This window comes from Aptenodytes forsteri, unplaced genomic scaffold (genome assembly GCF_000699145.1).
Source record: "Aptenodytes forsteri isolate BGI_AS27 unplaced genomic scaffold, ASM69914v1 Scaffold9, whole genome shotgun sequence".
Classification (NCBI taxonomy): domain Eukaryota; kingdom Metazoa; phylum Chordata; class Aves; order Sphenisciformes; family Spheniscidae; genus Aptenodytes; species Aptenodytes forsteri.
This window is the reverse complement of record NW_008796217.1, coordinates 467,303-480,067: the sequence shown is the minus strand read 5'-3', so window position 1 is coordinate 480,067 and position 12,765 is coordinate 467,303. Positions and strand designations below refer to the sequence as shown.

The following is a 12,765-nucleotide window of genomic DNA, read 5'->3' as shown; positions in this document are numbered from 1 at the left end:
AAAAATGGAGACAATGCAAAACAAGTTTCAGCTAATAAGAGAAACAAGGCAAGAGAGAAAGATTCTATAAATGCAAAGTAAGAAGATGATGAGGGAGAAATTGTCACTCTAAGTTAGGATCTAAAATGCCAGTTGGCTCTCCTTTGTCACTAAATGATAAATAGATGCTGCTGAGAGAGGTGAGAACACTGCTTTCAATTATTCAACCTAAACAAGGCTAATAGTAGCCATCTATTTAACAAAGCAGGCTCAGTGCAGAGATCAGGTTGAAAAGTGTTTAGATCAACAAATTTATTCAAATTATCAGGACCTGATTTGTATACTGTAGTTTTTAGGAAAGAAACAGAGTACTGTTTTCTTGTTACATGATTTCCAGGGAAATGGAAAGGGCTAGCATAGTACTTAAATTTTAAAAAGGTGAATTTCTTGGAACTATCCATCAGTCAAAATGACTTTGTCCATAGAGCTATTAGAGAAAGATAAACACAGAGGAAAATATTAAGGTGACATAACCAACAGAGAGAAATTTTGGACTGATCCAGATAGCTCTCCCAAAGGATGGAGGCATGGATATGCTGCTGTTTGAAATACTGCATTTCCTCATTACCAGTAATCACATCTTGGAACCAGTGGAATTGCTTGCAGGTCTGATTTGGACTCTTCTGGTTGCTGCTTTCATTGTTGACGTGGTCAGGGCTGTAAATTATCTCAAGGGATTATTTCATCCCATTTATTCAAGGCAGGATACAGTCATTCTCTATAGCTTTGTAAGACCTATTCTTGTGCCTCAGTTTACTTTTCCCTAAAATACCCTTGCTTTACTCAAACTTTCTTTTAAAATCATGTTCTTTTAGACATAGGTTACTCTTACTTCAGACAAAAGCCGTATCTGGTGTTTAATTGTTAAATGCTTTTTGGGGGAAGCCTCTGCAGGAACACTGAAGCATGACTGTGCACAAATGCTTCTGTCTACAGCATGCAATATGCATCAAAGGATAACATACATCTAGCTTCCATGGCCAATTAGATATTGGAGCATTGGGAAAGACAGGTTGTAGAGAGATTGTAATACTGAATACTCCTTCCCTTTTTTGTTCTCTGGTAATATTAATTTGCAATTTCCCACCCTTCTTTACAGAAAAGTAAACTTGCATACCACTGTTACTTTAAAAAGACCTTTGCAAATTGTCCTTCAAATTTGTTCTGCCTGAGGGCAGGATAAATAGAGCATTGCATGTTTACAGTGCAGTTGAGGCCATTGGTTGGTAATTGGACTTTTTAAAAAAAACTAAAAACCAGCTATGATAGGCTTGAGAATAAAGAACCAGTGTAGAAAATAAAGACTTGAAACAAATCAAATAATTTAATATTTCATCCTGTAATCTTAGTAACTCATTAAAGCAAGTATTCTTACACTAGGCATACCTGACACGTTGGTATTTTAGAATCAGATCAGTGCTGATTTTTAAAATTAATAACTTATGGAGACCTCACTGTTACATGTCTGTCTGAATCTCTGTTTTACCCTTTTATTACAGACTAGGCCTAGAAAGAGGTGCAACAGCTAAAGAAGCATTGGATGTAATAGTTGCTCTGTTGGAAGAGCATGGACAAGGTGGGAATTATTATGAAGATGGGAGTTCATGCCATACTTTCCAAAGTGCATTTTTGATTGTGGACAGAAATGAAGCCTGGATACTGGAGACTTCTGGAAAGTACTGGGCAGCAGAAAAAATCACAGGTCAGATTATAACTCACAGCAAACCTCTCGTTATAAATAGCTGTAAAGAATTGTCTTGGAAGAATTGGTCTTACTGAGTGTAAATAAGTGACTAATTTAGGCAAGTGTTTGATTAAATCATTGATTTTAACCACCTTCTATATTTGTAATATTATTTTTTTAAATGTTGATTTGCATTGGCTGATGTAACTTAGCATTTTCTGTGAAGCTGGAGATTGTTCCCTGTATACATAAGCTGTGTAATCATCATCATGCTTAAATTTTTATCTTTGGTAAGTGTTGTATTTTCCCAGATTTATTTACTATTTGGAATGTGTCAAGTGTCTTTTTGATGGAGTTAATGCCCAAATTGTTACTTACAAATCTAAAATACTAAGATACTAAACTATACTAAACAATAAGCATTGACAGCTTTGAGAAAAGGGTTTGTGTTAGGTGGTAAATTGAATGGGCTGCTGCTGGTTGCTTTACTGCAATAGATATAGTCCCCTCATATTCCCATTTCTTATCTGATACTGCAAAACAGTACTTTTCTGCTCTTCAAACTTGTAGGTGGTTTCTTTTTCTGTATGTGTGAAGCCAGAGCTCCCAAACTAACTTCTAGACTTCACTGGCTTGGTGGCTGAGCTTACTTAAAACTGCTGGCAAATATGTGCTGCCTTAATAGAATACGATTGTCTAAGGTGTATATTTAATTTATTCACAGTTGTTGTTTTTAATTTTGAAGGGATTTTTGTTTTCATAAGAGTAGGGCTTTTTAAAATTTACTCATATTTGAATGAATTAAAAATTCAGATAATTTGAGAGGATTTTTGTCATCTGTGCTTTGAGCTATGATAGATCCATTCAATTCTCTTTTCTTTTCCGCTTCATTGAAAGGTAGGAGATAGCAGATACAGGAAGGAGGGAGGTTTACCTTTGAAAATACCAAAGCAAAGAAATAACACCAGGCTGTGTAATGTTGTGTGATGGCCTATTGCCAGTTCATGCCATCAAATATGAATCAGCTTACGTTAGCAGGGATGGTGTTTTCCCAAGCAAAGCCTGCATTTTAAGGATACCTGCAAGATGGAGGAAGTCTTCTAGCATAAACAGATACAAAACATAGAGGAAGGAAGACTGATAATGCTGTCCTGATAAAATCCAAATTCTGGAAAGCAGTTGGCTCCTGAGGTTCCTAGGATTACGCAGTGACAACCTGCCTTCTTCTGTTGACCTACTTGACTGATATTTGAAGAACAGTGTTTTTTACTTAGCCTTTTTAGCTGCATCAGCAATATATAACCGTCATGTCCTTCTTCCCAGCAAATAAACTGTTGCCTTCATCTGCTGATTGCAGCTTTTTGAAATGATACTGCAGCTCTGTTCTGATTTTTACCAGCACATTTCTCTGCAGGAGGTCCCTGTGAGCCACAGATAGAGTAGTTTCCATCTCCTGCAGGCTGCCAGGAGGAAAGGCTGCTGGCTATGTAAGAACTCTATATTTCATACTTTGTTCAGGGGTTCTTTTTTGCAACCATAAGCATGCCTCTTCAGCTTTCAAATGAATGCACAAATGCTGCTAAAACAGGGAAAATATGTCGCGTTCCCCAGTGTGAAGGCATTTTTTTTCCTGACTCCGTTCTCAAGAATTCTGTTTCTAATACTACTATTACTGCTGCAGTTCTGTAAAGCTTATAGTGAATATTTATCAAGCAACTCTTTGACAGTGATTTAAGGATAAACACCACAAAATCCTTCCTGTTACTGTTCTTCAGGCTGAGTGGAAAGACTTATTTGCTTGATAAATTTTCATTTTTTTGAGGGGGATCAAAACCATGAAATACTATTTCATGAGTTACTAAATGTAATATTTAAAGAGCTCTTAAGGAGTGGCTTGCCTAGCTTGATGAGAACACAAATATTCCTATCACTCAAGTCAAGAAAATTCTCTGAAAGGTATGCTGTTTGAAAGTGTGAATCAGAACAAACTGTCAGTGACTTAGTGTCAGAACTGAATGACAGTGACTTTTTTGCAGACTGATGCACAGAACTTCCTACTATAAGTTGTTACTCAGTATTTAAATTGCATGCATGAGGCATTACAAAAGCAAGCTTACTTTTGTGGAACGCAGTATTAATAACTTTCACAAATACTGCTTTGGTTTCTGTTTAAGAAAAAGTTTGTGCCAAATTCCAGAATCTGGGTTTATTTCAGTTTACAGATTTACTTTGTCAGCTCTTTCCCCGGCTTCCAGTGCATTTGCTTTATTCTCTCTGAGGAGTATCTGCAGCAGCCACTGTTAGTCATGCTGTAGATATATGGATATAAGCACTGCGGTATTTTTGAGAAAAGCAAATTAAAAACCCCTTTAATATTCTTTGAAGGTTACTTACACTTTCTTTTTACTTCATGCCATTTTAAAATTTAAGATTAAAAATGAAGTTTAATTTAAACCTGTCTTGCTGCTTACAATAAAATTGTTTTTCAACTGGGAAGCTTAAAGCAATTGGTAAGCTTTTAAAAACATTTTCCAAATTAAATTTTCAGTTTTGAGGGGCGAAGAAGGTTCATTAAACTACGTGCAGCTTTGCTGAAATGTATCTTGAAGTCAAGTCAGACCTCAGGCCTTGTTGTGGCAGTGGAATACACCATTGGAGAAAAGATTAGGCAGGTGCTTTTGGCATTTGGAGACCACTGTTACTTCACGGTCAGAATGTATGAGGTACAGATTGTGAAACTGGTATCCTGACTAAGTAGCACTATTAATCACAAGGCAGTGTAAATACCCAAGTAGGGCACAGAGAATTGAGCTCTGCAACCTGCAGTGACTGGTAATTCTGTGTATGTGTAGTTATGCAGTCATGCCAAATGTACATCCTAACCAACGGTTTAATTTGTTTCCTAATTGAAATTGCGTTGTCCTTCCAGGTACTTCCAGAAAAAACGTGTATTAATGCTCTCTTTTAATATGTGGCTCTTTCTACAGAGGGAGTGAAATGCATTTGCAATCAGCTTTCATTAACTACAAAAATTGATGCTGAGCACCCTGAACTAAGGAATTACGTGAGAAGTCAAGGCTGGTGGAACGGAGACTCAGACTTCAATTTTTCTGAAGTGTTCTCTCTTGCTCATGACCATTTAGCCTGCTGTTCTGGCAGGGAGAGCCTAGAAAAGCAAGGTGGTAAGTGCTGAACCATCTTCCTGTGTGTGCAGTGGAATTTTTAGTCGCTACTGCCTCATTTAATGCATTCTGTCCAGAACTACATGTGACTGAGGAGAATACCTCTACATATAAACCACGTGGAAAGGAAGACCAGAACTGAAGACTGTCCCTAAACTTGCCACAATTTAGGATGAAGCCCTTAATGTCCCCCTCAAGTTTAAGGTTTTAAAACAGTATTGCAATTATAAAATAACTTTCTTCACTGTTGTTCTGATGTGCATGATGTGCCACTACATTTATGCTTTGGTGTAATTATAGTGGCCCTACCTAATACTAAAATTACAGTATTTTGGGAGAAAAAAAAAAAGGCTTCACGTATGAAAGTTTGAGCTCAATGGATTCTATGTTTTGGGAGGTTTGCTTAGGCTTTTGGGGAAGGAATTGAGATCGTAGTTTAAGGAAGAGCAATGCTAGTCAGTTGCAAACTGAAGTCCCTTTTTTGTTGTCGAGCAGATCAAAGTTACCAGAACAGACAATGTGCCAATTGCCTTCAGTCAAAGGAAGGGTTTATTTCCGGACCAAAATTTATTAATGACTTAAGTTCACAGTAGCTGGCCAAAATAGCTCTGAAGTGACCAGCCTGCAGCAGTGCATGGCTGACACATATCTGCTCTTTCATGTGTGAAAAATGGTACAAATTATCTTTTTATAAAAGGCCCTTTATTACAGATGTGGATTTACTAGATTGTTAGCATTTTCACATTGGCAAATGTCAAGAAGAGTGTAGAGGTGAAATATTTATTGCAATGCAAAGTTCCTGCTAAGGCTGTAGAATTACATGGAGTATGGTTTGTGTCTGAGGCAGATACAGTAACTCTGAAGGACCATAGGTGAAAGGTGTTAATAAACCTGGATTATAGCACTAAAAAGCCTGAGGGCCCCTACAGACAGATGGCTATGGCTGCAAATCTTGCAGACTCCTGGGTCATTCCATGTCTCCTGGTGGATTGAGGCACCCGTGCATGCAAGGGTGAGTCAGTGCAGGGTTTGAGAAGTTGCTGGGGAAGCAGCCCTACCTGCCAAGGGGGTAATGCAAGAAAACATGGAGGTGTCCTGGGGAGAAAGCTGTGGTAAGACACAGGCAGGAAGTAGAATGAGAACAGGGGATTCCTGTAGGTAGTAGTTTGGAGAAAAATCTCAGTGTCTAGGTCTGCTGCTGTAAGACCCTGTGAACGTGAGATGACGTTTCAAAATTTTGACTGAGAGCTAATGGAAATAGATGAGAAGTGGGAGATCAGGGTGCTCTTATTCTGCCTGAACTTGGGTAGAGGTAGCTTCTTAGAGGAAAATGGGTGTTTTATGTAAGTAGTCTGTTCACAGTGATTGCTAAAGCAGTATTACAGGCATGATGGGCTGCTTCCTGAAAAATACCATTCAATGACATTTCTCCCTACCTAGCAATTGTATTAGATAATTAATACCTTTTACTGTTCTCTCTTACTAGCTAGGCAAGTTCATTCTGGGTTTACATTGTTTAAATAGAAACTATTAACTGGGATTTGTGACGTGCCCATGTCGAGTGTCACTGGTCATATTAGGCCAAAGCCCATTCAGGGCAAAATTCCTTCCCTGGGGTCCAAGCCGTTGACCACTCAGGAATTTTTTTTTCCCCTTTCATATAGGTGATGTTTCTGCACAAGCTATGATTGATGTCCTGCGTGACAAGGATAGTGGTGTCTGTGTGGACTCTGAATCTTTCCTTACTACAGCTAGCATAGTGTCTGTTCTGCCTCAGGACCCTAGTTTTCCCTGTGTTCATTACTTCACTGGCACACCAGACCCTTCAAGGTAAGCCACAGCACTGTGGTTCCCTGGGTATGCAGCAGGTGATGGTATGAAAGATGATTAAACCCTGCTACCCAAATTGGAACATGCTTCAAGAGCATGCTCTAACCAGAAATGCAATCAGTAGTTGGCAGTGTGCAATCTGACGGTCCTGTGTTACTGATCTGCATCTTGCTGCAATTCTAAATGGACACCACTGGGCTGAAAGGCCAGATCTGGAACTTTGCCTAAATTCAGAGCCTTCTAGAGGAAATGCAGTTTAGGGAGGACCCAGGAACTACTACTCCAGTGTAGTTGCTTTCCAGTGGGTTCTTGTTGAGATGATGAGGTTGTGGACCATGTTAGTCACCTCTCTTGAACAGATGGGTGCAAAATTGAAACAAAGTGTCTAACTAGCAAAGAGGGGGTGTGTACTCTAGGTAGCCTTGTATGACATCAAAATGTTAACAGAGAAAACATCTGCAACTCCTGGGTATACCAAGTATGTTTTTTACTGGAGGGACAATTTTCAGTTGGTTTAAATGATGTCTTCTCTAGTTGAAAGCAGCAGAGGAGGTAAGGGAACTCATGGGCCAGATCATCGGAGAACTAATGAATTATCTTGTGTTTTAAACAGAATCCACCTGGGATTCACAGAAATTAAACTAAACCACTTGCAGTTATTCAGGAGATCTGCCACTTGCATTGAGGTAAAGAGGTTATGGGGAGAAGAAAATGGTGCCCTTGAACAGCTGACAGTCGTTCCTAAAAGAGGAGTGGTAGTAAGCATTAGGCGCTACCGAGTGCTACAGAAGTCATCTATGCCAAAGGGACTTTCCACCCACCTTGCATTATGCAACTCAAACCTTCAGGGTTAAGTAAGAAGTTTGAGCTTGCTTACCAAAACTTTTCTTTGACTTCATGCAAATCCTTTGGAATAAAAGGAGCAAGGCTTCATATTGTTTTGGTGGGATTTCCGTCCTGTTTAAAGACGGAGAGTGTAGCTGTAAAAACCCTTGTTTAGAGGCCTTTCTTGCTTTATTTTACACTCTAATGCATTGAAAAAGCATTATTTTAAGCACAGCTAGTGAGTCATGTAAACTCTTAGCAAGGCTTCATGACAGTGATGGAAAGGGTAGCAGCAGTGAACCTGCTGACTGTATGCAGGCAGTGGTTATTTGCAGAAGTCTTGCACTTCTGGCAGCTTCTTTACTGCAGAATGCAGGGTGCTGTTTTGTTGTGTATCTAAAGGGAAGGCAGTTTCTCCATGCACTCGCCAATGCCTCCTCTCAGCATCTCAGGAATTAAGATCCTGGATTGCTGGGGTTTTGTTGTCTGTCTGCCTGTCGTCCCCCCCCGGAGTTTAGATCCAAGCTTAGTGTTGAAGTTGTTTGAGAAGTGTCACGATATTGGTAGCTATGTCTCTTCCCCACCCCCCCTTAACATAAAATGCTAAAGTGCTGCTGGTTATATACCAAACCCTCTGATATTGAGCAAGGTATGTAATCTTCCCTGCTCCACACAAGTGTGCGTTTGTGATTTTAATGAAAATGAAATCTGGGAGGAGAAGGAGAGATGGCAGTGTGAACAGAGGAGAAAAACTGATGCGAGGCTGAATGCTGAGATTCGTTAAAAAAAACTTGGAGAGGAAAATACAGTGCTGCTTTTTTTAAAGAAGTGGCAGAACTGGCATGAAGGAGACCAAAGAAGACTATAGGTAAAAAGGGGTAATAAAATTTTACAGTAATTGCCAAACCCAGTTCTTTTAAAGCACATAGATTTATTTTGCTTGTGACCAGTAACAACTCTCTGACCTAGTCCATGCCTAGTGTGGATGAGTTACCTATGCTGTTCTGTATCTGTTGTTTTAAAATAGCCTGGTGAACATTTCAATAACATATATAAAATCTCTCTTATTACTGCAAGCAGTAATTCTCATTTCTTTCAGGTCCATATTTAAACCCTTTATTTTTGTTGATGATGTAAAATTAGTACCAAAAGTACAGTCTCCTTCTTTTGGCAATGATGATCCTGCTAAAAAGATACCTCGATTCCAGGAGAAACCTGATCGCAGGCATGAATTGTACAAGGCACATGAATGGGCCCGATCTCTCCTTGAGAATGATCAGGTAAGAGCTGTGGGACCTGCAATTAAAGAAGTAAATGTAGATTCCTAACTCCATAATTTCTTTCAAAGTCACTCACTGAAAAACATTCTCTGAATATTCTTAGAATCCTTGCAAGTTTAGCTTGAATAATGATGCCCTCTGAAGGACAAACTATTCTGCATAGGTTTTTTTTGTTATCCTGGGAGTGTTGCTCTGCCCCATTACTTTTACAAAGTGAAAAGTCAAACTGACAAGCTGATGAGCTTGTTCACTCCCCATTGTGTATATAGTCTTTTAAAGTGCCTATTGAACACTGGATGCTAGTGCAACATGGTATCAGAATTATACGATAGGATGATGGCAGGAATGTTGTAATTTAAATTGTGTGCTGGATTAAGAACTTCATAGTTGAGGTTTTTTTTTCTTGAAGGAATAATTTGCACGTGACAGTTTTGCAAGTCTCAATGCATTTCTGTTAATTTGTAAGAATTAACTGAAAATGCCATGCGAGAAGAAGGGACACTTTCCAATGCAACAGGTACCTGAGGGCTGAAAACCTTCGAGTGTAAAAACCTAAAGTGTTGAAGATCTCTTACAGGAATAAATTTCAGAGGGAATAAATTTCGGAAGAAATAAAGGCAGGAAGGGGATTATTCTGTACAGCTTTTCCAACTGATTGAGATACAGCTTTTGCTGTCATAGTACAAGTAGTTCAGTAACTGTTCTTTGACGCTTGCAATTACAACTACAGGAGTAAACTGGATAACTGACTATAGGGAAGTAAAACAGAGGGAGAGCTCACCAGGGCATGCCAGTCATGCTGGTATTGGTATTTCGGGCAATTTGTGGAAGACTCACACAGCGATGTTGAACTTCCACAGGGGACTTGCTTTTCTGTAATTTTCCTCTGTGCGTATTTGGGTAGGTCAGAGTCTTGCTAAGATCGTAAAGCATTCAGACTTGTCTATCAGTGATTAAGGAAACCATGGTAACCTTTGCTAGTACAAACTTTATTTAAACACAGTTTTGGCTAGATGTGGTTTTTAATCCCTTGGAATGGTTTAATTTAAAATCTGTGGCCTCTGTGGTAACATTGACGCAATGTGCAGCTGGGTCCCATGGCATTATGCGTGATGCTGATTTAGGGAGGACCTCGAAGAGGTATGTTAGCATCTCGTGAACCCTTCCCTATTAAAAGTCCCATGGTGTGACAGCAAAAGTTGTGGTAGAAAAGGAAATGTAGCTTTTAGTCAGGCTTCATGTTATAAAAACTGCCCACCTGAGAGCCTAAACCTTAGCTTAGGTGCTGTACTCTTTCTGCACGAATTCTGGTTTAAATCCTGGAAAGCTCAGAACCGTCACTCATTCTAAATGCCTTTTTTTCTGGAATTCAGTTTCGAAAGCTGCAAGCAAAACAAACAGCACGTCTCCATTAAAAAAAAAAAAAAAAAAAAAAAAAAAAAAAAAAAAAAAAAAAAAAAAAAAAAAAAAAAAAAAAAAAAAAAAAAAAAAAAAAAAAAAAAAAAAAAAAAAAAAAAAAAAAAAAAAAAAAAAAAAAAAAAAAAAAAAAAAAAAAAAAAAAAAAAAAAAAAAAAAAAAAAAAAAAAAAAAAAAAAAAAAAAAAAAAAAAAAAAAAAAAAAAAAAAAAAAAAAAAAAAAAAAAAAAAAAAAAAAAAAAAAAAAAAAAAAAAAAAAAAAAAAAAAAAAAAAAAAAAAAAAAAAAAAAAAAAAAAAAAAAAAAAAAAAAAAAAAAAAAAAAAAAAAAAAAAAAAAAAAAAAAAAAAAAAAAAAAAAAAAAAATAGGAGACTTTAAATAACATCTGGATAAAACAAAATGACACCTTCTTCAGGAGTGAATTTCTTGCCCAGAAACACGAAGAGAAGTCAGAATGACACACAAAGCCTCCTCTGGGATCTGGAGTCTTAATGCTGTTACATTACACATCATTTCAGATCTAATCATCATCTTGCAGATGATGATCTGAGGGATACTCATGTACATACCATGATCCGTACAATCCTCGGGGCTTCTAGTCTTCTCATGTAGTTCTGTTTGCAGGTTTACAGGCTTAAGAAGTTGCTGTACCTCTTTATCATGTGTACAAGCCTTACGCCATTTTCCTCTATCCATCTTTCACTCCATCTTCCTTCTCTGCTTTAAACTTAGTAACTCCTTCATTATTTTTCTTAATGCATAAAGTGTCCAGCACTGTTCCTTTTAGCCTTTGACCATCCAAAAAACTATTAACAGAAATAGTTTGTACTTAAAAAGGCTTTCTCATTTTTAAAAATACTTGAAGAGCTCCGTAACAGAAGAGAACAGTAAAATGCTTTAACGAGCCTGTTTGCTGGTTAATTGAGTTTGGTTGTTTTGTGCCTTTAGGATAAAGGCCAGAAACTGATGAGGATTATGTTAGACCTTGAAAAACAAGGCTTAGAAGCAATGGAAGATATCCTTACTCGTACAGAAGTTCTGGATCCTGCTGAAGTAGTGGATCTTTTCTATGACTGTGTTGACACAGAACTAAAGTTCTTCAAATAAAGTAAGCAAACACTCCAATCCTTTAGATACTGGGTTTCTGGTACCAGGTATCAGTGAATGTGAAAAGCTGGATCCGATTCTGATCCTCCTCCTCCTTCTCTTTTACACTAAGCTAAGGGAGTTCAGAATCGGGTCCAAAGCCACCTTTCTACCTCAGTGCATCTGCTTGGATTGTCTCCAAAGTCCCTTTTCCCTATGCTACATTGCAGGCAATTTTTTTTCAATTTCACTCTTGGAATGGATTTTAAACGAATTTTATCTCATTTCAGCTACGGTGGCTATTGTTAGCCTTTTCACTGGAAGACTGCAAAGTTCTTCAAGCCTTGAAAGAAAGTCTTCACACTTGTGAATTTGCAGGAAAAACATTTCTAGAGGAAAAAATGTTACTTGCTAGCTGTATCTGGTTAACAAATTGCTTTCCTTTGTCCAATCTTGTGGTGTTCCTGTTTGTGTATGTATGTAGTGAAAGGAGAAAGTCACTGACTGGTCCAATTACTGTGTGCATGCTGGCTAATTTAGTACAGAATGTTTAAATATGTATGTTGGGCAACCAATTAAAGCAAAGATTAACTTCATCAGGCTAACTGCTATATTGTCATTGAAAGCAATCTGTTTTTTTCCTTTGTTGCTCAGGACTAGGCTTGCAGCAAAGCTGACTTGCATTTTTCTCTTCTTGCTAATTCATACAAAGAACGGTAGAGTTGAAATCCCAGCTTTGAGGGGGCAGGAAGGTAAGTCCTGGTTCTTGACCTTGTTGTACTGGCCTCATATGGGCATATCTAGTTACAGTAACTCAGCATCTGACATTATACCTGTACAAATGACCAGAATTAGGTCCCCCGGGTTAAGTTTCACCTGCACCCAACTTAGGGAAGCTTTTGTTTGTGACGCAGCTGGCTGCTGCTCTAGTACTGAGTACTAAAGTGCAGAGCCAGCCTAAATACCTAAGACATCTATACATAACCTATTGGCTCTTAAGATGCAATTAATAAGGTGTCATATTTATATACAAGCTACAAATTTGGAATTTTTTGAGGGAGTAGATGCTGGACATGGAGAATAGTCAGGTTTTGATCAATCTTTCTGTCTTTGTACTGCTAAACAGTTCCTAGTAATCTCCGTGGTGAGCTGAACAGTTCCTAGTAATCTCCGTGGTGAGCGTACATGGCTGATGAATCCATTAAGTATCAGTGAGTTACTGGTGGGTGTGGCAATCCAACTGGTTAGGCTTAGAAATGGCTGTCTTATGCTTCCTTATATTAAGTGCAGTTCTGCAGCATGCTTCCCTTCCTTGACAGTCTTACAGACAGACCTGCTTTTCATGTATTTTCTTCTTGTAGAAGTGAGATAGGGCAAACACTTTAAGAATTAAACCAGTAAACACTGCTTCCTGTGTCATGTTAA

At 38.2% G+C, this 12,765-nt stretch overlaps 1 protein-coding gene across 1 annotated transcript in view; it reads left to right on the top strand.

Annotated features, from left to right (window-relative positions):
* Window positions 1–11,933, top strand: part of SCRN1 (secernin 1) — a 29,287-nt gene extending 17,354 nt beyond the window's left edge. Inside the window, exons 3-7 of the mRNA XM_009288582.1 lie at window positions 1,539–1,741; window positions 4,711–4,905; window positions 6,570–6,735; window positions 8,660–8,840; window positions 11,203–11,933. Coding sequence (XP_009286857.1) covers window positions 1,539–1,741; window positions 4,711–4,905; window positions 6,570–6,735; window positions 8,660–8,840; window positions 11,203–11,361 — 904 coding nt within the window. The 3' untranslated portion in view covers window positions 11,362–11,933. The remainder of the gene's footprint in view (window positions 1–1,538; window positions 1,742–4,710; window positions 4,906–6,569; window positions 6,736–8,659; window positions 8,841–11,202) is intronic.
* Window positions 11,934–12,765: the final 832 nt, after the last annotated feature.